This window comes from Mus caroli, unplaced genomic scaffold (assembly GCF_978045245.1).
Source record: "Mus caroli unplaced genomic scaffold, Mus_caroli_1 scaffold_2, whole genome shotgun sequence".
Classification (NCBI taxonomy): domain Eukaryota; kingdom Metazoa; phylum Chordata; class Mammalia; order Rodentia; family Muridae; genus Mus; species Mus caroli.
In genome coordinates, this window is record NW_028227257.1 from 155,354,456 (window position 1) to 155,380,294 (window position 25,839).

General features: G+C 49.3%; 1 protein-coding gene across 2 annotated transcripts; it reads left to right on the forward strand.

The window, feature by feature from the left end:
* The first annotated feature begins 123 nt into the window (after positions 1–123).
* Rabl6 (RAB, member RAS oncogene family like 6) lies at positions 124–25,281 on the forward strand. 2 transcript variants are annotated; one of them, XM_021155496.2, is made up of 15 exons: positions 124–527; positions 6,049–6,183; positions 7,161–7,208; positions 10,189–10,241; positions 11,796–11,887; positions 15,405–15,545; positions 15,909–16,014; positions 19,556–19,659; positions 20,623–20,975; positions 21,232–21,382; positions 22,448–22,657; positions 22,745–22,973; positions 23,338–23,506; positions 24,138–24,196; positions 24,310–25,281. In XM_021155496.2, exons 1-15 carry the CDS (start codon positions 398–400, stop codon positions 24,505–24,507), a joined length of 2,178 nt encoding a protein of 725 aa, XP_021011155.1. In that variant the 5' UTR covers positions 124–397; the 3' UTR covers positions 24,508–25,281. The 2 variants fall into 2 exon arrangements, with proteins under 2 accessions (XP_021011155.1, XP_029329674.1); XM_029473814.2 differs by lacking the exons at positions 124–527; positions 6,049–6,183 and having other exon boundaries at positions 10,189–10,258.
* Positions 25,282–25,839: the final 558 nt, after the last annotated feature.

The following is a 25,839-nucleotide window of genomic DNA, read 5'->3' on the forward strand; positions in this document are numbered from 1 at the left end:
GAACTACACTAGAGGAAGGAGAAACCTCGGGACTCTTGAGGACCGGGAGGGAAGTTGATTGTTGGACCAGAGGGGGTTGGCGGCGGCGAGGTGGAGATGCTAGAAAAGGGCGGGACCTAGTGCGCTCTCTGCGCATGCGGCGGCTACGTGTCCCTTTTAGCGTCCCGTAGCCGCGCCGGCGCCAAGATGGCGGCGCTGACGGGTGCCTGGCTGCCGCGCCGAGGGCCGTGGAAGCCGGAGCGGAGCCACAGAGGCTGAGGCCCCAGAACCTCGCTCGAGGCCGCGCCCGCTCCGGCCTCGGGGGAAGCCTGGGCCCGCCGGACATGGTGCGAGGTGCGCTGTGCTGCTGCCGCTGCTGAGCTCGCAGGCCAGCCCGGCTCGCACGTCCAGCAGGAACATGTTCTCCGCGTTGAAGAAGCTGGTGGGGTCGGAGCAGGCCCCAGGCCGGGACAAGAACATCCCCGCCGGGCTGCAGTCCATGAACCAGGCGCTGCAGAGGCGCTTCGCTAAGGGGGTTCAGTATAACAGTGAGTGCGGGCCGCGCCGTCGGGCAGGCCGGGGCGGCTGGCAGGGCCCGGGGCGGCCACCCAGCCTACGAGGGTCTGCAAGAACCAGAGGGTAGGGGCGGACGGGTCCCTGGGTTCTGAGTAGTGGTCGTTCCTTGAGGGACATCACCTGACAGGAGACCTCCAGAGAAGAGCTGTGCGGCGACACTAGCGGAGCAGCGGTGGAGGACCCTGATTGGCGCGGGTACCCTGCGGAGAGAGACCATTACATAACCCGAGGGTGCGCGCGCGGGGCTGCGTGCGCCTGCCTCCTCTCCGCCCCCCGCGCCTGCTCTCACTTGAGGCTCCTGAAAGTCGGTCGGCAGTGGGCCTTGAGCCTTGATTTTGGTTTTTTGTTTGTTTGTTTGTTTTGGTTTTTGGGTTTTTTATTGTTGTTTTTGGGTTTGTAAGGGATATGCTTTTTTTTTTTTTTTTTTTTAATTCCAAGAGGCTCTTAACTCAGCATCCCTGACCCCACAAGAAGAAAAGTCCGCTCTGCCCTTCGTTATAAATTATGTATGTTGTGCAGCGAGAAGCACACGGTTCTCTTGACCTCTTTAGAGTTTTTCCATTTGCAGGTTGAACAATCAAAAGATTCTTGGGCAATGTCGTGGTCTGATATTGTTTACTTCTAAACTATTTCTATATTGCAAGATTTTTGAAGCGCGCCCGCACGCACACACACACACATACATACATGCACCGGCACATACACACAGTTCACTGTAAGTTGCGTCTCACAGGGTCAGTGATATTTAGGTAATAATGTGACATTATGAAACTTACTAGGAGGATTTTTTTGTGCATATTTAGAAGCAAACAGTGTATACGTGTTAACATGAAAGTTTGTATTTCTCTTGACTCTGGAAGAGAATATTGAGTCAAATATTCAGTGGTTTATGTTCTTTGAAATCTACGTTTGGATTCTTTATTTATTTTTATATAGTATTAATTTGCAGCCTAATTCTAGAAATTAGGCCTGAACTAGGAGCTTCTTGCTTTCTAAACTTACTACCCACTAGACCCACGCCCTGGGGTTCTAAAGAGGAGGGATCTAGAAGAGCTGAAGTCTTCCATATTTTCCAAGATGCCTTACTTAAAGGAACAAACCTGCAATATAATAACAGATTCAGGATTCTTGTAAGAGTCTCCACATTTTGAATTGTCTATTGCAGAATGCTGTCTGGGTGGCTCGGGAAGGCAGCACAACAATCTTTTTTGCAATATGTCAGGAGAATGAATAACTGAGGCAGGGAAAGTTGGACATGCCTTTAATCCCATCACTTGGGAAGCAGGGGCAGCTGGATCCTTTTTGGATCCTAATGGAGTCCAGGACAGCATGGGCTACATAGTGAGACCCTGTTTCAAAAAAGCAATGGAAAAAAGAACAAACTCAAAGAAAACCAGAATTTTAACAACCATAGATCACTGGGAGTGGTCTGAATTTCAGAAGCAAAAAGAGGAAACTGTGCCACCAGAGTAAAGAGAGTATACTAAGGGGCAGCACTGAGCTGATGACCTGGCCCTGAACAGGCCAGAATGCGCTGTGCTCGTGGTCAGTGTGAGATGGACAGCTTGCTGAGCAGAGGACCTTACAGAAACAGTCACTGCAGGGTGTTCTGTAGATAAGTGGAGCTTAAGCTGCAAAGGTAGAAGTAGGAGTTACAAAGCAAAGGTAAGCAAAGGAATAGGTCCATGTGCAGTAAGCCCTGAGTAAGCACTTGTTGTCAGTCACTGGTGATAATGTTTTCATAATAGACTTGGGGGCTGGGCTGGGTTGGGTTGGTTTGGTTTGGTTTTTAAACAATACTGAAATAGTTGGAGTCAGCCCCTAGCCCAGAATGGAGCTGATCAGAGTTAAGCATTAAGACTAGGGAGGAGGGAGGCATCACTCTATATAACTCTGGTAGTTCTGGAACTCACTTTGTAGACCAGAGTGGCCTTGAACTCATAGAGACCTGCCTGCCTTTGCTTCCCAAGTGCTACAATTAAAGGGGTGCACCACTGTAGCTGGCATACATTCAGAAATGTGTTGACTTTATTATCACAGTAAGTGTGGATGTTAAAATGTACATTACAACTTTTCCAATTATATACCAGGCAAATTGTGGGAAAGTTTGCCTAACTTAATAAAAGGCAAAGATGGCTGGGAGGAAACTATAATAGTAACTTTTTAAAAAAGATTAATTTATTTTATGTATATGAGTACACTGTAGCTATACAAATGGTTGTGAGCCTTCATCTGGTTGTTGGAAATTGAACTTGACGACCTCTGCTCACTTTGGCCAGCCCCGCTCAACTCCACTCGCTCAGTCTCTGCTTGCTCCACCCCCAAGATTTATTTATTATTTATTATTATACATAGGTACACTGTAGCTGACTTCAGAAGAAGGCACCAGAAGAGGGCATCAGATCTCATTACGGGTGATTGTAAGCCACCATGTGGTTGCTAAGATTTGAACTCAGGACCTTTGGAAGAACAGTCAGTGCTCTTACCTGCTGAGTCATCTTGCCAGCCCTAGTAACTTAAAATATCATTTTGAAAAATGTATTTCTTGGGAGGGCATGTATGCCTTGGTGCACACATGGCAAAGGACAGCTTGTTGGTTTTCTCCTATGTGCCTCCTGGGCATTAAACTATGGTTGTTGGGCTTGGTGGCAAGAACCTTTACATGCTGAGCTACATCTCCTAAACATTATTAAATGAAGTGGTAAGAAAAATTCCATTTTGCCAGGCAGTGGTGGCGCACGCCTTTAATCTGAGCACTGGGGAGGCAGGGGCAGGCGGATTTCTGAGTTCGAGGCCAGCCTGGTCTACAGAGTGAGTTCCAGGACAGCCAGGGCTACACAGAGAAACCCTGTCTCGAAAAACAAAAAAAGAAAAAAAAAAAAGAAAGAAAGAAAAATTCCATTTCTATTAGCAGACACAATGCATTCAAGAAATTTGAAGAAGGAGGAAAAAAACAAAGCAAACAACCCATCCCTCTAATTGGGCCCTGTGGCTTTGGGAGGATACATCTATAATATAACAGCAAACGGTAGGAGTAAAAGATGAAAAAGGATACTGGGTAAGTCTGAGCATAAGAAGACTGCTGAGCTATGGCCTGGCTCACTAGTGATGTCGTCTAGTGCACACTTCAAGGTGAAGCAATGGGTTTGGAATGAGGATGATACAGACTGATTCAGAAACAGGTTACCTGTACTTGACTTCCTCTGTCCCAACCTCTCAACCAAAGGACAGCCATAAAAACAGAGTCCCAGCAAACCCCTGAGGATGACAGTGAGTGGCAGTGGGGAGGTTGTATTCTGGTTTGGCTTTGTTCTGAAATAGTGCCTACTAAGTTTCTCCTCAAACTGTTAACTTGTATGCCCAACTGATCTTTTATCAGTATCTTGAGTAGCTGAGACTACAGACATCTCCTTCAGCTATCTTTTTGAAGCTTAAAAGCAGTTCTTTATTCTCCATTGCTGTGGGATGATTAATGTATAAAAAGTAAAAGTTTAGCACTCAGGCAACAGAGGCAGGATGGACTTTGGTTGGAGATGGGGAAATTAAAGATCCAGATGGTAACAGTTTCCGAGTAGTTTACGATGCAATGAAAAAAATTACCTGAAAATTAGAAAGCACTCTCTGCAGGTAGTGGTGGCACACGCCTTTGATCGCAGCACTCAGGAGGCAGAGGCAGGCTGATCTCTGAGGCCATCTGGCAAGTTCCAGAACCGCCAGAGCTACACAGAAACCTTATCTAGAAAAAAAAACAATAAAAAAAAGAAAGTACTTACAACTTATGGGTCCCAAGAGACCCATGTCCTCGTAAGACCCTGAGGTGAGATTGTAACTTGAAAGTCTGAAATAGTACTGGGAAAGTAGAAGGGAGGAAATGCAAGAAAAAACAAGAGCAGATTTTTAAAAAGAGCCGGTTGAAGCATTCAACAGAACATATGAGACGGTTGTAGGATGACTAATAGATAAATCTTGGACTAATGACTTAAAAGGCAAAACAGCCAGATAGGTAGCAAATACCTTTAATCCCAGCACCTAAGAGGCAGAGGTCTACATCGCTAACTCCAGGCCAACCAAGGCTCATAGAAAGGCTGTCTTAAAGGGTTGGGTGTGCAGAGATACCTCAGAGGTTAAGAGCACTGAGTGTTTTTCTAGAGGACCCAGGTTCAATTTCCAGTACCTACAACTCACAACTGTGTATGTACAACTGCAGTTCTCTCAGGGATCTGATGCCCTCAGGATCCTGCATGCACTTGGGGCACATGAACTCACACAGCCATACATGCATATGCATAAAAATTAAAGATTTTTTTAAAAGCAAAACTTAAAGAATTTATATCTAGAGCTGTAGAGCTCAGTGGTTAAGAATGCTTGTTGCTTTTCAGTGGGACCTTACAGTTGGCAGCAGGTGGGCATAGCTCTGAGAGCTTACATGTTACCCACAAGCAGCAGGCAGAGAGAAGCCCTATCCCAGGGACACCTCCTAATCTTCCTAAGCAGTCAACTAAGCCAACTGTTTGACCACTCATTCAAATATGTGCACTTCTGGGGGCCATTCTCATCCAGACTTTGGTTTGGAAATGGGGAGAGGCTTGACTGCAGGCAGACCAGACATCCTAGGAGGAAGAAGCAGGTGGGTAAAGGGACCCACAACCTTCCCCTCGCTCGCCCCCGCCTCATAAGCCTCCGTAGCTTCTTTAGACTCTCTCGAGGGTGTTTTTGGTGGCATTATCAGCCTCTGCCTGTCTCACGGTGCTGCCCAGGAAGCACCATGCTAACACCCATGCCTTCCCTGCCCATGTCATCATCCTCAGTCAGTCATGACTCTCGTCCTCCCCAGCAGAGGTGTCAGTCTGTCCTCAGCTTTGCTCTCGGTCCTCCTGGCTTTGCTGACACTGGGTCAGCTCCAGCTTTTTATTACCTTTTGGAAACACCTAGTGGTAAACTTCTCTAAAAGGTCTCGGACCTATGGCCAACACTCCATCCTGTTCACCCCATTCCTGGAACCCATGCCCGTCCCTGCCCAAAGTCAGGAGAGCCTGCTGAGTTCAGGCCTGGTACACCATGGAGTGAGTGAATTAGGATACAGACATACGGAACTACACCACAAACATGAGGACTGTGAGAAATGTCAGCAGGAAGCCATGTCCTGGGTACCGTCCTGGGCCCTACACACTGTTGGCTCAAGTCTGCAGCCCAGCCCTGATCCTAGGGCCCCTGGCAGTTCCTCAGAGTATATAACTCCAGGAGACCCAGGCCCAGATGAAGTACTTCAGTGCTGCCTCCCCTACCAGCCCTGGCTTCTGTTTCTGCCAGGTCTGCCAAGCCAGAATTGACCTGCTGGGGAACTGCTGGTATCCTCACGCAGTCCTCCCCTGCATGCCACTCGCCTGAGAAAATAGGGATCCGCCTTGACATGGAGCAGATGTGATACTTTAAAGTTTTTAAAGATGACTGATTAATCTTCCTTTCTCTTTTCTTCACCCATCCTTGCCCCAGTGAAGATTGTGATCCGGGGTGACAGGAACACGGGCAAGACAGCTCTGTGGCATCGACTGCAGGGCAAGAAGTTTGTGGAAGAATACATTCCCACACAGGAGATCCAGGTCACCAGCATCCATTGGAACTACAAAAGTGAGTTCAAGGCCTATAATAGTTCAATGCCACTTCTCCCCTGTACAGTATAGTAGTATCCTGCCTTCCTGGCTCCAAGAAGGTACTTTCTGAAACTGAGAAAATCCTACCCATGTGAGAGGCCCCACTAATTAAGGCTGCATGTGAATCAGCCCTTCTGGGTTTTGAATCTGACATTTCTCTGTGGTGCCTCAGGCCCAGGATACTCATAGTTACAAGTAAGGAAGCAAGGACATACCTTCAAAGACTAGAATTCCCTGGCCACCTCGGAGCAGATCCACGCAAACACATCAGCAACATACGTGGCTGCTTTGTCTGATAGGAATGCATTCTGTGATCCGTGGCAAGTGCTCACCCCTGGAGACCAGAGTGATGATTTTAACTCTTGTCTTCCCCTTCTGTGTTCTGGGGGTCTCCACCATCCTTCCAGCCCCGTTAGCCCTTAGGACATCCCAAAATGGAGAATTGCTACTGAGGAGGGCTGAAGAGTTAGCAAGAGCTTGTTCTCATGCAGCCTGAGTCTAGTGTCAGAGAAAGCCTTAGCAGTCTATGGGCCAGGTAGGCTGAGGACGGTGACGTAGGTGTCGGGGCTACAACTAACCTGGGCCTTTGCAGCTGACCTGCATTCTCACTGAGTACTGGCCAGTCAGGTAAAGGAGTAGGAGGCTTCGGGGAGATGTGACTTGGACAGCTGTGTTGTTTTCTCATCTGCCCAGGGTGTGAGTATCCGCTAGGGTACCTGAAGTGGCCCAGGGACCCACAGGCTTCTGAGTGTGAGTGGTTATGTGGCTTTGTCTGTGGGCTAATATATGCATTGCTCATGCCAGGGCCTGGAGGAATAGCCCTGAAACTCCTACAGCATGTATTGCAGAGGCCCCGGGGAGCTAGTGATACCAAATGCCCCTGGCCCCATTTGGGATCCTAGAAGGAAGGAGCTATGATACAATGGACTAATTTGAGAGTTTTTCTTGTTTCAGCTACTGATGATGTAGTGAAAGTTGAAGTCTGGGATGTAGTTGACAAAGGTAAGGTACATTATCTCCTTAATGCATGATAGACTCTAAGGCCCCTCCCCTTTCCACACACCCCTTATTTGCATGTCCTAGTACCCATCAGGTCTGGTTAGTCTCCCTTGGGTCCCATGTCCTACTTAGCTCTGTCACACAGAGTCACTTGTGGCTCAGAAGCATGTCACAAGCACCAGCTTTATCAACTCAAGAGTATAGGAGGTTTGGGTTTGCTGCCAACTGTTAACATCTGGGTTACATCAGAGTCCCTGTCTGGTCCCTTCCCTACGTGGTCTAGGTTGTGGGCCCTGGTCACTTCCATCCCATGTCTGGTGAGCAGAATAGATGTTCAACAGTGAACCTGTCACACATACTTTTCTCTTTTGAGCGTTTTGGGAGGGATGACCCTTATGAAGCACTGTTCCCAAAACCCTTCTGTGTATTTCCTCCTGTGTCAGCCCTGCACCCATAGTCACACTGAGCCCTAGAGTCTTAGTGGCTTGGCAGCCCTGCTCTGAGAGAGACAGAAGGGTACCTCTGTCAGTTGTTCTTTTACTAGGAGATGGCTTAATGCCATGTTGTTTGACAGTGACCAGTGAGTGGTCTCTAATGAGAATTTGTTTTCACAGGCAGATGCCCACAAGGCTCTTGCCTGACTTGGGTCCTGTTTATAGCTACCTGCTTAGCCCTCTGGCACTGGAGGTGGCCCTAATTATTGAGCTAGACAGTGTAAGTGCAGTGCACTAGCACAGTAGAAGTGTGCACCATGAGTGCGGAAGGATATGGAAGGTGGGGCCCAGTCAGTAGAGCAAGAGCACACTGGGGCAGCACGTGGGGCATGCAGGACTTCTTTCAGAGATTGCCCACAAGCAGTTTTAATTGGATTTAGAGAGAAGGCAAGCTGGAGTTGCATGTTGTTACTTGAACCCATCTCTGTCATGCATGTGGTGGAGGTCAGCAACCTCTATGTAGCGTTTCTTACTGAATGAGTCCCCAAGTCAGAGTACCTCGATAGACCCAGCCACACAGAGACCAGCCTCATCTAAACCTGCAGAGGTCAATGGCAGAACTCCTCAGAGTGGCCCTAATGACAGGATCTGATCTCATTCTTCTTACATTAGGTCTTAAGTTCCTCTTTGATCCTGGGGGTAGGAGTTCATAGTCCTCCCTGGTGCTGACATTGTATGTGTGCATGCAGGCCTCTGACCCAACAGGCATAGCATCACCTATTTAGCCACTAGCATAATAAACATGACCTCTGACCTCTCATAACCACTGGCCTCATCAGCATGGCTGTGCTGCATGTCCTCCAGGTACAGGACTTGGCCGGAAGATGTGTTAATAGATGACCTGCTACCTGAAGTCCATCAGTGTATACACTGAGGGCAAGAGTCACATCCTCATGAGGCCATCAAGTGACTTAGGCCAGCTGTTCTCCACAAACCATGACCCCATCAAGTCAGGCTGTGGAGCTACTGCTCCACAGAGGAGCCACCCCTTTGGAACCGCAGTGCCTTCCTAAGTTCTTGCCTCAGCTGCGGTCTCCACGTCTGCAGTCTGCTGCAGTGAATGCACTGTCCTATATAGACAGGGCTTTGAAGAGTGGGGTCAGAACTTGGGGCTGGATATCAGATGGGACAATAATGCAGTAGCCTCAGTCTCTCACTCAGGGCTCTTCGGAGTAGCATTTTACACCCTCAGCTGGCCCAGGAGCCCATGCAGCAGAGGTGACACCTCCACTGCCCAGGAGCCATGGAAGACTGATTCCTGCTGTGCTAGGCTCACACGCCCTCTGCCACCCTGCTCTGAGATCTCCACTCAGATCCCTGCTCAGATGCAGTCAGACTGAATCCCAGCACAGAGGTCCTAACTCTGGAAGTGCCTGCATGGTCACACCTGCTGCTACCTCTTCACCGTAGAGGGTTGGAAAGAAAGGACCTCTGCCTCTCCTTCCTCCCCCATCCCCATGATCTTGAATAGTGTCCACAGCAAGCAAAGGACCTTTAGATGTGAGAGAAGTTAAAGCAACTAAGGGCTCAAGGGCATTGGAAAGTTCTCCAGAGAACTGGCCAAGCAGTTGAGCTCAGCAGCTCAAGCTTTGTGGAGGCAGAGCCTCTAGTGCTTGTTCAGAAGCTTTCAGGGGAAAGCACATTTCCTTTACAGCAGCGTACAGCAAGATGCTGGGGGGCTAGAGGCCCATGCCTGATGTACCACTTGCCATTCATCCCATGATTCAGGCTGAATCATCACTGCCCTGAGCAGAGAGGCTGACCTGAGTGTGACAAGGACTCAGGAAGGACTGCAGAGTGTGTGGAGGTTCTGTGTAAGCACATGAACCTGAGTTTGTTCTCAGGAGATAATTTGTCTGCTGTGGAATTCCCAAGGTTGTGAAGAGCTCAGTTGGACATTTAGATGAAAAGGAGAAGGGACAGTGATGCCATCTTGTTATCCCTAGAGTCCAGTGTCAGACTGCTACAGGACCTGTGGTTGTCTGCCAGATAAAAACACTTCAATTACCATGAACAGGCAGTGTCAGGCTGGACGGACACTTCTCCGAGTGTGCCAGTGTCTTAGTGATACAGGGACTGTTTAAGGAACTCAGATTTGGTCTCCGAGCTTTGACTGTAGAAACCCTTTATCATGCTGTCCCCCATGCTTCCATGAGCAACCCCTTCATGAGCTGTCATGAGCGACCTCTTTACTCAAGGCAGACGTGGATAGGGAATCTTCCTTCCCGGCCTGTCCTATCAGCTGCTAAGTGCTGCATTTCCTATCCAGCTCTGCCAGCCTAGCTAGTTCACACAGTTTTGTATCTCTCAAACATGAGTGAGGGTGTCTGGACCTACCAGGAGGCTCTTTCAGATTGCAAGGCTGAATGGAGTGCAGTCCCATGTGGCATGAAGGCAGGTAGGAGGAGTCTGAGGAAGGATACTCCCCATTTATGCAAATCCTGGGCCCAACAATTTCATTCCTAATTTTTTGTTTGTCTTTTAATAAGGAAAGTGTAAAAAACGAGGAGATGGCTTGAAGACGGAAAATGACCCCCAGGAGGTGAGCCACATTGTCAGGTGGGTCTGTGCCAGTGTCATGAGCAAGGCGCCTGTGGGCACTCACTGGGCCTCCTGGACAATCCCATATGCTGTAGATGCAATAGTCACTGACTATCCTTAACTACTGTTGAGACTCTGTGCTGCCTGGGTTAAGTTTTAGGGTCACTGTCTATTTAGGGTGCCTGCCCTATGTGGTGCCTGCTCTGTTTCACTCCACAGACATCACAGTGAACTGTCATGTGAATGGCCTATTAGGAACCATATTTTACATCTCTGTCATGTGACTTTGTTCTTTAAAGTGCTGACATATGTTGGAGATGTGGCCATGACACCACAGGTGAGACCAGGTGGTCTTTGCTTGCTCCCTAGAAGCTAGAACACAGTGGACATGTTTGTGTAATCCTCCCTTCCAGTTGTTTTAGAGATTCCTGCCCTGTCTTCTCCTCTTTGAGGCTGGAAGTTTAAGTGATACATAGCCCCTTCCCAGCACTGTCCCATGCTATGTGTTCGGGAACTCATCTTGCTGGGGTTGGGTTTTGTTTTGTTTTTTTTTACCATTTGCATAATTTTGTTTTATTTTTTTGTAAATTTATTGACAGTTTCATTCACATATATATTCTGTTTACTCTTTACCTCCTCTTCTGTCTCCCTCCTACCCTGTCATCTGATCCCTCTTCCTACAAGTCCTGTCCTCTATGTGTGTCTGTGTGTGTCAGGAGCAGAGGACCCAGTGATTTTAAAGTAGGACCCTCTGTCTGACCACATGTTTGGAATTGTCCATTGACATTTGTTGTGCTCACTGTTGGGTACAGGAGTAGGACTGCAAGAGACCTAGCCTCCCTAGCCCGTGATTGACTGTTGACTGTGTTCCCTGAGTCTAGTTTACAGCCATGCACTAAATGGTCATTTATTCCCAACACTTTGAGCAACCAAAAGAAAAGATTTTTTTTTATGAGAGTAGCACTTATATACAGACAGAAACATAATATTAAATGCAGTATGGCTAAAGAACAGCTACGAGCCCACTCACCCCACCCATAGCTTGTGACTGCCCAGCCCTGGGGTTTGACCAGGTTTATTACACCATGTGTCGTTTTTTGTTCTTCCCCTGGAAACCATCTCAAGGGGCAGCTGACAGCTCCAGCACTTTCTTCTGCAAGTCCTAAGGCAGGCCTGCTCTGTAGCGATGGAGCTGGCTGCTCCAACTCCCAAGGCTAACCTTGTGTATACCCACAAGGGTTTCCTCAAGGTTTTTTTTCCCAAAAATGAAATGACTTTTTGATTAGAAAAGCCCCAGCCAAGCAGTGGTGGTGCACGCCTTTAATCTCAGCACTTGGGAGGCAGAGGCAAGCGGATTTCTGAGTTCAAGGCCAGCCTGGTCTACAGAGTGAGTTACACAACAGCCAGGGCTACAAGAGAAACCCGTCTCAAAAAAACAAAGCAAAACAAAAAAAGACTAGAAAAGCCCCACCCTGCATTTTTCAGGTGTTAGAAGGCCCACAAGTATGGGATTGGCCAGGGACACAGTCTTAGCCTTTCTTCCTTCTGTTTCTAGGCAGAGTCTGAATTGGCCCTGGATGCTGAGTTTCTGGATGTGTACAAGAACTGTAATGGAGTGGTCATGATGTTTGACATCACTAAGCAGTGGTAAGAGGGGCAGATAACAGGCAGTGGCTGCATGCCTTCATCATGTAGTACTGTGTGGTTCCTCTTAGTGTGGAACTACCTACTATGCCAGATGTGAGCAGAACCTCCTGACCTAGGGGACCGAGGTACCGATACCACAAGACGGGCAGAGTTTAGGCAGGAGTTGGCTCAGGCTTATAGCCAACAGTGGTAGGGATTGAGCGTCACCTTCTACAACCTTGCTGTCCTGAAAACACCATATAAAATTTGTCAGAATCAAGTGACCTGTTTTATTGGAGGGGCTCCCAGAAATACGCATACACATATACACACACACTCAGTAACTCACCAAGAAGACATATCTAAGATGAGTGACAACAAAGGACAAAGAATGAAGTGAGAAATGGGTCCAGAGGTTCAGTGAGCAGGTGCAAGCCTCCTGAAACCCACCACACTCCATTGAAAGGGGACATTGTGAGAAACTGCATTACATACCACTGTAAGACTGGAAACCCTCTTTAACCAACAGCAGGAAAACCAAGGGCCCCAGAGGCTTGCTTCCTCTATGAAAAACAGTCTCCTAAGGACACGATACTAGCTAAACATGGCGGTGCACACCTATTACCCCAGAACATGGGAGACAGAGACGGGTGGGTCTCTTGAGTTCAAAGCCTACATAGTGAGTTCTAGGCCAGCCAGGGCTACATAGTGCGATTCTGCCTTAAAGAAAACCCACTCCATTACAAGAAGGAAAGTTTTACTCTGCTTTTACAGTTCTATCAGTGTTAATGTGTGGAATCTGTGTTCAGATTGGAAAGAGAGAAAAGTGTTGTGTTACATCATGTAAGACTCTCATTGCAGATAGCTGAGCAGGCCAGCTAGATTTCTGTGCATCATCTATGTACAGAGGAACCATGTCTTCTTAGGCTTTGCACTTGTGCTATTTAAGAATAGTCACCCACTTGATTATACCAGCCTCCAACATGTGCACATGCTAAGCCTGGGATTAAAGTTTGCAGTGTGCATGCCACTGATTCTGGTTTGAGGGTCCTGAACTCATAGATCCTTGGGAGCCACCATCTACATAACATACTTTCTATAGCCTCTGTACAGTATTCATAGGCCCAGCTCCAACCTACCCAACCTTCGGGGACCTATGTGCTTAACTGTCACATGCAAGAAACCTATAGGGGCTACAAGAGGCAGGCTAGGCCATAAGCTCCAGTTCAGCAGTACACTTGTGTCATAGACACCCATATACAAAGCTGTTCTTCTCATGTACAGAGCAGAGTGCAGTGCTCTTTTGTACATGTACAGTGCGTTTGGCCGTGTGGGTGATGGTAGTCTATTGGTCTATTATTTGAGACGTGGCTTCTCCCATGTGACATTAGGTTTGGACACTGAAGGCCTCTATACTCCACTGAAGTGTCTTAGGATCTTTGCAATCTAACTTCACAAGACCCTATAGCTATAAGGGGGTATTATAGAGGAGTAGGTAGTGCCCTTAAGAACAGCGAGGACCCAAAAGACATGAGTTCTGGGCTACAGAGTAGGTAGGAGGCTAAGCCAGCTCAGGAAGGATGCACAGATGCATATTTGGGAGCCATGAGGCTTCATAGGCCCTTGTCACAAAGACCACAAGTACCACAGCCATGTCTTAGGGTCTGTCTTAGTCAGGGTTTCTATTCCTGCATAAACATCATGACCAAGAAGCAAGTTGGGGAGGAAAGGGTTTATTCGGCTTACACTTCCATACTGCTGTTCATCACCAAGGAAGTCAGGACTGGAACTCAAGCAGGTCAGAAAGCAGGAGCTGATGCAGAGGCCATGGAGGGATGTTCCTTACTGGCTTGTTTCCCCTGGCTTGCTCAGCCTGCTCTCTTATAGAACCCAAGACTACCAGCCCAGAGATAGCACCACCCACAAGGGGCCTCTCCCCCTTGATTGCTAATTGAGAAAATGCCCCACAGCTGGATCTCATGGAGGCATTTCCTCAACTGAAGCTCCATTTCTGTGAAACTCCAGCTGTGTCAAGTTGACACAAAACTAGCCAGTACAATTGACCCCTTGTTAGCTTGACACACAAACACATCACTAGTAAGCCTCAACCCTTACATTCTTATTCATCCCCAAGATCTAAATAACTTTAAAAGTCCCACAGTCTTTACATATTTTTAAAATTTTCAATCTCTTTAAAATATCCATCTCTTCTAAAATCCAAAGTCTTTTTACAATTAAAAGTCTCTTAACTGTGGGCTCCACTAAAATAGTTCAGCTTGTCCTGGGAGTCAGCAGACACTGTTAAGAGTCTGAGCACTGATCGTGAAGGATGGAAACATCCATGTTCACACAGCTGCTGCCATTTCAGGCTAGCAAGCACGCTTCAAGTGTCTTACAAGGATAAAAGGTGCAGGAGATGTTTCAAGCAAATGCAGCAAAAACAAGAGAAGCTGCCATAGTTAAAAACGTGTTTCGTTCTTAATTGCTTGGCAGGGAAGCTGGGTCATGCTCATTTCACTGACTGTGGGAGGTGTTAGTGATTTTTATAGAAACTAGGTCTCTGTGTAGCTTAGTCTAACCTGGAACGACCATACTTCCCAAATTGACCACAAACTCATAATCCTCTTAGCTTAGCTTTCTGAGTACTGCGGTTATTGGTATACACTACCACTCATGGCTCTGGGGAGGGAGGGGAGGGGAGCAGGGCATGGCTACTGGAGATTGAACCTAGGACCTTGCATATACTAAGTCAGTGCTCAACCACTGAACTATAGCCCCAGTCCTGGCTGGGGGTTACAAGCCATTTGGAGACATTGGGATGGCTTATAAAGTGGGACTACAGGGCACCCCCACATTAAGTCAGTCCTGGAGACCTGGAGACTTTGTAGACAGAATGGTCTACCCTGCAGAATAAGGAATGTCCTAGAGACAAACGCGTCACTAAGGACACTTCGGTGATGGTAACCAGGAGGCAAGAGCCAACAAGCAGGGAGAAGTGAATGAGCTACAACCCCAGCCTCAGTGTGTAGCAGAACTGAAGGACAGTTTACCTTAGGACATGCTCAGTTCAGAGTAAGTCTACAAACAGGTGAGGCTCTGGGCAGTTCTGGGGGGAGGGTGGGGCGGGTAGAAGGAAGTGGGAGGCTAGGGAGTTGTGTGATGGAGACCAGAGGACAGGCTATGAGAATCAGCTCTTTCCATGTGGCCCCAAAGATCAAACTCAGGTCATCAAGCCCAGCAGCAAGCACTTCTGTCCACCAAGCCACCCCACCAGCCCTTGAGGCCAATTCATAGCAACATAGACAAGTGTCATACCAGCTACAGACAAAAGAGCAGGCACCATGAATTGAGGTGTAGGGGAACTGTGCTCTCTGGGAGAGGCAGTGACCAGAGATGCAGGCTGAAGGTTGTAGCATTTGTTCATCTCTGAGCCCTGCCTGAGGTGACAAGTGCTCTGGGGAGTTTGACCAAAAAGGTAGTACATCCAGCTCTCTGAGGGTCCCACAGCTAAGGCAGAACACTCCCTCCCTTTTCAAAGGACCTTCAATTACGTTCTCCGGGAGCTGCCCAAAGTGCCAACCCATGTGCCGGTGTGTGTGCTGGGCAACTACCGTGACATGGGCGAGCATCGAGTCATTCTACCAGACGATGTGCGGGACTTCATTGAGCACCTGGACAGGTGGGTGCTACCACTTTTGCTCCTATGACGTGCTCTGGTGTTGTTGGGGGCAGCACAGGCAGGGTCTTATCCTGTATTGGAGATAAGATGACAGCACCTAGCCAGAGAGGGTAAGGAATTCCAGGTTTCCACGAGATGGTAATGCTGTAGAAGATGTGAAGACCATATATCAGGACTATGGGGCCTGCCTGGCTCTTGTCTGGTTCTTCAGACCACTCCCAGAGGAGTATGCTGCCGAACGTCCTTAGGAGCTGGCTGCCAGAAGGAAGCTTGGTGGTGGGATGCGTAGGCTTAGGTGTGGCCCTTGACCTTGAAGTCAAGCTACACTGCCCATCAAGTACCTTTATCTTTCTTTGAAAACAGACCTCCAGGTTCCTCCTATTTCCGCTATGCTGAATCTTCCATGAAGAACAGCTTTGGTCTAAAGTACCTGCATAAGTTCTTCAACATCCCATTTTTGCAGCTACAGGTAAGTGCGTACAAGGTAGGGCAAACAAAAGGGTAGCCATCATTTTTGTGACTGCACAAGAAGTGCCCTGCTTCCTAAGCCTGATAACACCCTTGGGCATCTTCTTGGAAGCTGGCTACTGATGTACGTAATGAGCTGGACATGGCACACACAGTACTCAGAGTAGTGGCCAAGAGTCGGGTAACTTGTCCTGCTCTTTAAGGGCATTGGAAGTCAGCACAGCCTGTAGAGGGAGCCCTTGTCCCCTGTGGGGCACCAGTTAAAGTGCACACTTCATTTCCCAGATAAACAGATAGCTATGGAGGAAGACCGAGGTGTCTTTCAACAAGAGGCAGGTTCCAGGGTATGCAGTTTCTGTGACTACATTCACGTGCTGGGCTGGCTGTGCTCTGGGAACCATGGCCCTCTGGCCAGCTCATGAAGAAAGGAAAACCTGTACCCTTGCCGCAAGCATCTAGCCTTCCTGATGCAGCGGAGGCAAGTAGAGTGGCCTTCAGGGTGAAGAGCTGTACCTATCCTGCTTTTTAATTAGTGCTCCTCTTGGAACCTTCTAGATGTATAGAAGTGGCAAAGGCTGTATGTGGAGGCACAGACCTGTAATCCCAGCACTCAGAAGGCTGAGTCAGGAAGATCACTTCAGGTTTAAGGTTACAGAAAGAGGTTCAGTAAGAGGGAGACCCATCTCAAAAACTCATAGTGGTACATGCCAGTAATTCCAGTACTTGGGAAGTAGAAGCAAGAGGATCAGAGGTTCAGGGTCATCCTTTCTATGTCACAGGTTCAAGAGCAGCCTGGGCTCCCTTTCTCAAAAACAGAAAAGGTGGCAGAAGTAGTAAAAAAAAAAGATGGCCATATCCCCACCCAGTCCCTATTGCCTGCAGTTTGTTTCTACAGTTGTCTAAACCAAAGGACCAGTATCAGTCTATAAACTAAAGGTTCCAGCTAGTCCCAATTTCTCCCCAGAATCCTACACTGCTTAAGCTCTGGTCCTTGTCTCTGGTCTTGAGGTTTGCTCTAGCTTCTCAGAGCGAGGAGAGCAATAGACTGTGGAAGGTGGAACAAGGCTCTGGGTCCTAAGCATAAGAACATAGAGAGGGCCAATCCCTGATCCACATCCCTTTTGGGACAAACAGCTTTGTATGAGGTCTCTGGTGAACAAGAAAAGGCTAAACAGGCCTGGCTACCTTTCTGGACCTGGGTACCTGTAGCCTCCCCTGCTCTTAGGAACCCTTCATACTTTATCCAAGACATCAAACTCACTTAGAAAGGTGAAGCTTTCCCTTCCTCCTCTCTTCCTCCTTTTGAGGAATGTGAGTCACCAAACTTCTTCTGGGGAGACATGCTTGGGATAACATGCTTATCTCCTCAATCCAGTTAGGGATCCCAACAGAGCAAAGTATGGATACCACCAGAGTCCAGCTTGGTGAACCAATGAGTTTTATTGGGGTAACTTACATCCATATGAATGAGGAGTTCCTTACAGGAGCAGAAATGAATCAAAGACGACTGCATCACCAAAGCCCACCCAAGCATGGGTGACAGCTCACACAAGCTGGGAACCTGGAGCACCCTGCACAGCCTTCCCATGCAACGATCTGGTCTGGATCTTCTTTGCAACCTTTCTTCTCTGATATTCAGCTTTTATTGCTTATTGGGCCAGGAGGGCCTCGTCAGTCTGGTCAGTTTCAGGGACTTCCTGAAGCTAGTTTCAGTTGTTCGCCTTCTTGTTTAAAGAGCTCTGCAGCATGGATGTTTCAGGCTAGGAGGAAACGGTTAAGCAAACTCCTCATGCTGCTCCATTCTGTGAAAGCTTTCCCACTGACTTAGACCGAGGGAGATCAAGGGACACAAAGGGATGCCAGAAGAGTCATTAGTGCTAAAAGCCTGAGCTGAGACCCAAACCAGTAGAGCTTTCCTCCATGGTTATTTGCAGGGAACCTGATGGCCACTGTCTGCTGGCAGGGTAGTGGGTACCTGGAAGCACCCATGGATTGAAACATTCCATCTTGGAGGGGCTGGCTGCTTTTCTAGAGAATGGCAGTTCAATACACAGCATCCACATGTTGGCTCACAATTGTCCATTGTCAAGGGATCTGAAATGCCTTTCTGAGCACCAGAAATGTACGTGAAACATAGACATAGCATGCAGACAAAACATTTACATGGATTAAATAATAATTTAAAAGAAACAAACATTACTTTTTGGATGTGGGAATGTAATTCTGTTAGGTTACTCACCTGCTATGCATGATACCCTGGGTTCAGTCCCTAGTACTGTACAAACCGTGTGTGGCACAGTCTGTAATCACAGTACTGAGGAAATGGAGGCAAGAGGAAAGGAAATTCAACATCACCTTAGCCGTATAGCTAGTTCCAGGCCAGACCCTGGTACAAGAAACATTAACCGGTCTTATTTTTAAAAAAATTTAAAAACATAAGTTAGGTGTGGTGACCCACACCTTTGATCCCACTGCTCAGAAGACAAATGTAAGTGGATCTCTGAGCCTTATCTACAAAATGAGTTCCAGGACAGCCAGGGCTTCACAGAGGAACAAAACACCATAATTCCACAATTATTTGAATCACCAGTTATTGGTCAGTATTCAGGGTAAGGTCTAAATAGACTGCATACAATATGTGATGTGGCTGTCTAGGCTGCTCTTGCTATAGCACGTGTTCAGCTTTAAGGTAGAGCCTCGTCAGTCTGTGGTACGCCTGCTTGCTGATCCTGAGTGGTGCTTGCATCGTTCTTGTGCATTTCTTTTCATTTTTCAGAGTATAAACAACCCCCAGGTCTCTTGGACTGTAGTTAACTCCCACTTTTTCTATTCGATTTGTTTGCTCTGTGCTGAAAGGACCCCACTGTGAGCCGGGGGCAAGCCCTGTTTCTCTGGAAGACAGTGCCTGTCTACCAGAGCCTCTTCCAATTAGGAACACAGTCCTTACACAGCCTGAAAAGCTGCTGTATTTTAAGATTTTTTTTTTTTTTTTTTTTTTTGGTTTTTCGAGACAGGCTTTCTCTGTATAGTCCTGGCTGTTGTCCTGGAACTCACTCTGTAGACCAGGCTGGCCTCGAACTCAGAAATCCGCCTGCCTCTGCCTCCCAAATGCTGGGATTAAAAGCGTGCGCCACCACCGGCTAAGATTAAATTTAAATGCAAGAAGCCATGTTGACTGACAGCCTTGGCAGTTGGACTCAGAGACTTGATTTGATCCGCTTTGTTCATCAGACTACAAGTGTGCGGTTTACCCAGGCTTACCTGGCAGAGCTGCTCACCTAGAGTTGCCCTGAAAGCTGCCCCTGCACCTAAAGCGCCTGTTTCCATGGTTTTGTGGCCTGATAGGCTATTGTAGCCAACAAAACGTGCTAGTGACCAAAGATGTGGAGCAGAAGGTGGCACTTTGTGGTGTGGTTCCCCATGGCCTATATCCTCCAAGCCATACAAGCTGAGCTTGCAGACAGCCAGACCTCGTGTCTCTCCCAGGAACAGACTGTAGAATGGGGAAGAAGCATACTCAGTTTTGTCTACTTCCTCTACAGAGGGAGACACTACTGAGGCAGCTGGAGACAAACCAACTAGACATCGATGCCACACTAGAGGAGCTATCAGTGCAGCAGGAAACCGAGGACCAGAACTACAGCATGTACGTGAGCCAGCATCTACAGCTCTGCTGGCCTTCACTACCCTGAGCGGGGAGGATGGGTCCTGTACCCTGTTGCCAGTAGGCTCTAGTGTCACAGATAAGAGCTGGGTGCCAAACTTTGGTCTGTACCTATGAGGCAGTGGAGAAAGCAGCATATACAATCAGCCTGAGTGTCTTGCAGCCAAGACCTCAGCAGTACTCTGTGTAGAGCAGTGTGGGAGCACCTGACTAGTGGCTCAGCAGCTCCTCTCAGCAGTCTAGGACCTGCATCCATGCTATTTGTCCTTGCCCAAAGCCCTTCCTGTTCACCTGTTGGGGGTATAATTATTAATAGTCAGATCAACATTTTTCTAGAACAGATGGACTAATACTTTGAATTGAGCTATGCTGACCTGGGAGCAGCCTCAGTCTCCCTACATTCCCTCTCAGTTCTTACAGAAAGTGAGGACATGAACTCCTGAAGATGGGTTGTGTCGACTCTGGCACTCCGCCCCCAAGTACTTTGGAGCCTACAGAACTTACAAAGTGCTTAGACATACACTATGGTTGCTATGTGTGGGTCAGCACATGCCTGTGATGAGAGCCACTCCTCATGTGCGATTGCTAACTTCCTCACTGACCATAACCAGCCACACTACTTCACTGTTGTTTGGCTAACAGCTACTGGCCTACCCAGATTCCACAGGAGTGGGTGCTCCTGCACCTCTGATGTGCAGCTCAGTTCCCCAGGCTGAGGAAATGCCAGTGCAGAGGGAGAACATGGGCTTGGGAGCTATGGTGCTAAAGAGACAGGATAGGCAAGGGATTAGTCTGGGTACCAGGGACTGGACAGTTGACTGGCAGACAGGCCCTATCCTCTGCCTAATAGTATAAATGTAAAAGGCACACTGATGCCTGAAAACCATGAGAAAGAGGGCCGAGAAGAAGCAGGTTCCTCACTCCATGCCCTTTTGCCCCTCCTAGCTTCCTTGAAATGATGGAGGCTCGAAGTCGAGGCCATGCATCCCCTTTGGCAGCCAATGGGCAGAGCCCATCCTCAGGCTCCCAGTCGCCAGTTGTGCCTCCAAGTGCTGTATCCACAGGGAGTTCCAGCCCTAGCACACCCCAGCCTGCCCCTCAGCTGTCTCTGGGTGTCTCCTCCACCTGTCCCTCAGCACCATCTCCTGTACCCTCTTTGGAGGCCATGCCCTCCTCTGTACACTCTTCAGCCCCAGCCCCAGCCCCAGCCCCAGCCCCAGCTCCAGCCCAGCGTCGCAGTATCATCTCTCGGCTGTTTGGGACCTCACCAGCTGCAGAAGTGACCCCTTCACCTCCAGGTAAGCCTGGGAGCAGCTCTCTCGTGTGAATTTGGGGCCACCTTCTGGCATCTTGAGCTTCATATTCCTCACTGGAATGTCCCTATGCCCCTGAAAAGTCACATGGGCCAGCCACTCCTTAGCCTGGTTGTAAAATAGCCTGGACCTTGAGCCTGGGTGCATGCCTTGTTAAGTCCCAATCCCACAGGCACAGTTTTAGGGCTTGCCTAGCATTGGGGCAAGGACCACATAAGGAAGAAACAGCATTTCTCTGTAGAGCCAGCTCCAGCTCTCGAAGCTCCAGCAAGAGTCCAGAATGTTGAGGATTTTGTCCCTGAAGATGGCCTTGACCGAAGCTTCCTGGAAGACACAAGTGTGCCTAAAGACAAGAAAGCTGGAGCCAAAGTTCCCCAGCAGGATAGTGACAGGTAAGGGTAAGCTTGATAGAGCCGAGCACAGGGTCCACCTCAAGGACCAACCAACAGAGCTTCCCCATCTCATTCATACCTGGGTCTCCAAAACACCATTGGGGGTTGTGGGCACAGCCTCTGGTGCTTACTAGGTTGGCAGTTAGCTTTGAGGACAAATGCTGAGCTGTGGCTGGAAGAACAGAAGGAAGGGCTTAGGTCATGTCAAAGCCCACTCAGTATAATCACTGCCATCCACCCTGGGGAATACAGACAAACGACTCCCCCAGGACTGAGGCAGAGTTTATGGCCACAGCAAACTAGAGAACATTAAGCTAAATCTTCCTAGGATAGCAGGACCCTTGACAGATGATGGCCTATCAGAGATACGGGCACTCTTTTTTTTGTTTTTGTTTTGTTTTTGTTTTTGTTTTTGTTTTTTGAGACAGGGTTTCTCTATATAGCCCTGGCTGTCCTGGACCTCACTCTGTAGACCAGGCTGGCCTCGAACTCAGAGATCCACCTGCCTCTGCCTCCCAAGTGCTGGGATTAAAGGTGTGACGCTGCCACGCCCAGCTAGGGATATGGGCACTCTTGAGGGCCCAATCTATGTGTAAGGTATAGTGAAGGCCACCTGGGTCTCCATATAGACCCAGAGAAGCAGGCCCTGGCCAGGTCTAATTTCCTGCAGCTAGCCCTTCTCACAGTCCCTTCTCTGAATTCTAATGACACTTGAACATCTGTCTACAGTTAAGTCTGAGATTATTCCCTCTCACAGATCAAATGTTGAGTGACTATTACCATCTCCAGCATCACCATGTTGTATGGGACCAAGGGCAGAAACAAATAAATTAGGGGCTTCTCTCTGGACTCCTCCCACTGATTTCGTCACTGACCAGCAACTAAGCAGTGCTTCCCTCACTATTTAGTCTCCCTGTTGTCAGCAGAATACCCCTGTAACAGCCCAGAAGGTCTTGCCACTGGAATATGGTACTACAGACAGGGCAGCTCTTCAAGCAGTGGGGTGGGTAATCAGCAACACACAGCCCCCTCAGAACCTCTGACTGCCTACCCCCCTCTTTGCAGTGACGATGGGGAGGCCCTAGGAGGGAACCCGATGGTGGCCGGTTTCCAGGATGATGTGGACATAGAAGACCAGACCCATGGCAAATCCCTGCTGCCCTCAGCTCCCATTCCCAGTAAGAACGTCAGTCTCTCAAGTGAGGAGGAAGCCGAAGGACTGGCAGGCCACGCTAGAGTGGCCCCTCAGCAATGCTCAGAGCCTGAGACTAAATGGTATGGGCTGGGATTCCCAGAGTATGGCCAGCTGAGGTGGCAACCCAGGGTGGCCTCTGAGTTCCTGGCATTTCTTCTTATGTGAAGGTCCTCCACCAAGGTCTCACATCCACAAAAGAAGGGAGCTCCCACGAGAGGCACGCCACTGTGGTCAGATGGTCTCACCACTGATGACTCTGAAAGACCCCAGGAAGGGAAGGACAAACAGGTGTCATCAGAGAGTGATCCTGAGGGGCCCATTGCTGCCCAGATGCTGTCCTTCGTCATGGATGACCCTGACTTTGAAAGTGACGAGTCAGACACACAGAGGAGAATGGTAAGAACAGGCGCTGCCTGGGCAGCTCAGACACCATCCTTCCAGAGATAGAGGACAATCAAGAAGGTCTGTTTCCCAGAGCCTGAGGAGAGGCAGGAGAATGTTCCTGGCTCCAGTGCCCCAGAGGCACAATCTTTTCTTCTTTACTGTGTGGCTGAAGCCTGCTGGAGAAAGTGAATGAGAGTCCATGGGAGAGGGCCCATTGTTCACATGAAGGCCCTGCTGATCTTTCTGAATCTGGGTCAGGTTAACCCCTCCCATCCAGCCCTAGCCCCTGGAGTCGTAAGTGAACTTGCCAACCTTGTTTCCCAGATCCCACGGAGTGGTCAGGGCACAATAGGCCTACCAGCTGCTCTCTTTCCAGGGCAGGTTTCCAGTAAGAGAAGACCTCTCTGATGTAACTGATGAGGACCCTGGCCCTGCTCAGCCGCCTCCACCCTCCAAGCTCCCAGGTGCTTTCAGACTGAAGAATGACTCAGATCTCTTTGGGCTGGGCCTAGAGGAGATGGGACCCAAGGAAAGCAGTGACGAAGGTAGGAGGGCCTGGAACCTGCTGGAACCTGGAGGTCCTTGTCTGTGGTACTCCTGTGTTTACATTTACATTGCCTATGGTTTCTCTTTTCACCGTAGTAATTAGCTGTGAGATTGGTGAAACTGTCACACCAGCTGGCAAATGTGCACCCAAGTGTGGTCCAGAATAGTCATCTAAACACTGTCACTGTCACTCCATCCGTGGTTCCCTATGGGTCCTCACCTCTGCCAAATGTTCTACCAACATTCCATGCTTTCAGGTGTCCCAAGCCTTTGGGACAGAACTCTTTTGGAAGGGGGAAAAACACACACACACAGGATGATAAAAGGTTACTGCAGGGAGAATACCTGGGAACCTTGGGCCCACGCTGCCTGGAGAAGTCCTTGGAGCTGCAGCCCAGGGACTTGGGCCATGTCAGCCCAGCAAACAGCTTAGGACTGTACTGTCAGGTTCTCAGCCCCATAGGGAGTGGAAGAAATTACTCGAAGGCTTGTCCAAGACTCACCAGCACAAAAATACATAGATTGCCTGTGGGACCACGCCCTGTTGGGAATGGGGTCCCTGCAGCAGTGCCTCTGCCTGACTCAACAAAGTGGTAGCAGGTAGGAGCTCAGCTGTCCTTCTCTGTGCAGATAGAGACAGCAAACTTCCCTCTAAGGAGAAGAAGAAGAAGAAGAAGAAAAGCAAAGAGGTACCTACTCTGTCACTAACCTCCCAACTAGCCAAGCCATCCAGGCTCTAGAAGGTGGGACTTAGCCTTGTGGGTTGCCCATTGACTCTAGTTCTGCTCTTCATGACCTTCAGGAGGAAGAAAAGACTACAAAAAAGAAAAGCAAACATAAGAAGAGCAAGGACAAGGAGGAGGGCAAGGAGGATCGGAAGAAGAAGAGGAAGCCCCCTCGGAGCAAAGAGCAGAAGGCTGCAGATGAGCTGGAAGCCTTCCTGGGGGGTGGGGCCCCTGGCAGCCGCCACCCTGGAGGTGGGGACTATGAGGAGCTCTAAACATGCCTAGGGCAATTGATTGTCTGGGAAGAGGTGGGCTGCCAGTGGCTAGGGAGGCTGCTGTCTATGCACCCACATTCCCAGGACCACCCTGCCACCTATGTCCCCCAGCCATTATGTCTGCCCCCATGTGGTCGGGCCCACTCTACATTGTTTTTTGTGCTGAAGACCTTGGTGGTGTTCAGGCCCTTGGGTCAGGCGCTGCAGGTGCTGGGCCTCAACCCAGCAGAAGCCTGCTCTGCAGGGAGGGAGGGGACAGAATAAAGTTGCAGCTGGCTTGGTGAGTCACCTGGCCTCCCAGAAAGAGCTGCAACCAGTCCCCGGTGTTTCTCAGGGATGTGCCTGGGGCCGAGAAGGGACCCACCAGGGTCTGTTTACAGAGGCAGGGTGTGGGGCTGCTTGGCTTCTCTAATGTCCACCACCCAGCCCCACTCCTGCTTGCCTTCCGGAGCTCTCCCAGAGCCACAGCATGGCTTGGGTTGTGGACCTTCTTCCCCATGGATCCAGAGTGGCACAGGGTCCTGCCCTGAGCACAGATGTGTCATGTGTCACTCGGGAGGGCATGGCAGCATCTGCTACTGCAAAGTGGCCCAGGCTCCACCCTGGGTAAGCCTGGCAAGAGAACACAACGTACCACTTCACCTGCGGGAGAGGCACTAACGGGCTGCCACTGTGTGCCAGCTGCGCCTCTGCCTGTTGAGCGCCTGCGCAGGTGAGCCCAGAGGGCACCTTCTTAGACACTCCAGACCCATACCATAAAGCTCTCTGATTTTACTGTGGTGTGTGACTCTTTTTCTGGTCCCCTAAACAGCTTGAGATGAGGCCAAACAATGGACCAGGTGCTGTTAAGCCAAAATGCTGGCCCAAAGGGTGGCCTGAGGACTTAGTACCTAGCCATACCATGTCATCCAGAGGACCAAGGTGGTCATGGCTCAGGGTTTACCACCACAGGCTGATACAAGGTTACAGCAGGGAGACTACCTGAGAGTCTCAGGCCCTGGTAAGGTAGTTGTGTCCTGCTCTGCACTGCCTCCCTGCCTGCTGGGAGTCTGGGGGCGCCTGCAATTGAGAATTTCGCCCCCGCTGGCAGCTCTCCACCCTCGCCCACTGTGGACACGTTGCCATGAGAACCCTCCAGAGGCAGGCAGTTATCACTGCTAGTGACGTTGGGGGTGGAGCATAGTGCTGCGCCTACTGTGGGCCAAGGCTGAGAGTACTTTCCTAGGACTTGTGGGGGTGCCATGAGGGGGGCTTCCCTTTCTCTTCTGCTAGGGAGCTGTGCACACAGAACAATTGGTAACTGAGCAGGCGCTATGGGACAAGCATTACCTG

What these genes read in the sequence shown, in the direction of transcription:
- Rabl6 (XM_021155496.2), top strand. Translation starts at nt 398, where the DNA reads ATGTTCTCCGCGTTGAAGAAGCTGGTGGGGTCGGAGCAGGCCCCAGGC. An exon ending in TTTGACATCACTAAGCAGTG is followed by an intron (nt 11,888 to 15,404) that starts GTAAGAGGGGCA and finishes CCCTTTTCAAAG; the next exon opens with GACCTTCAATTACGTTCTCC. An exon ending in TCCCATTTTTGCAGCTACAG is followed by an intron (nt 16,015 to 19,555) that starts GTAAGTGCGTAC and finishes CTTCCTCTACAG; the next exon opens with AGGGAGACACTACTGAGGCA.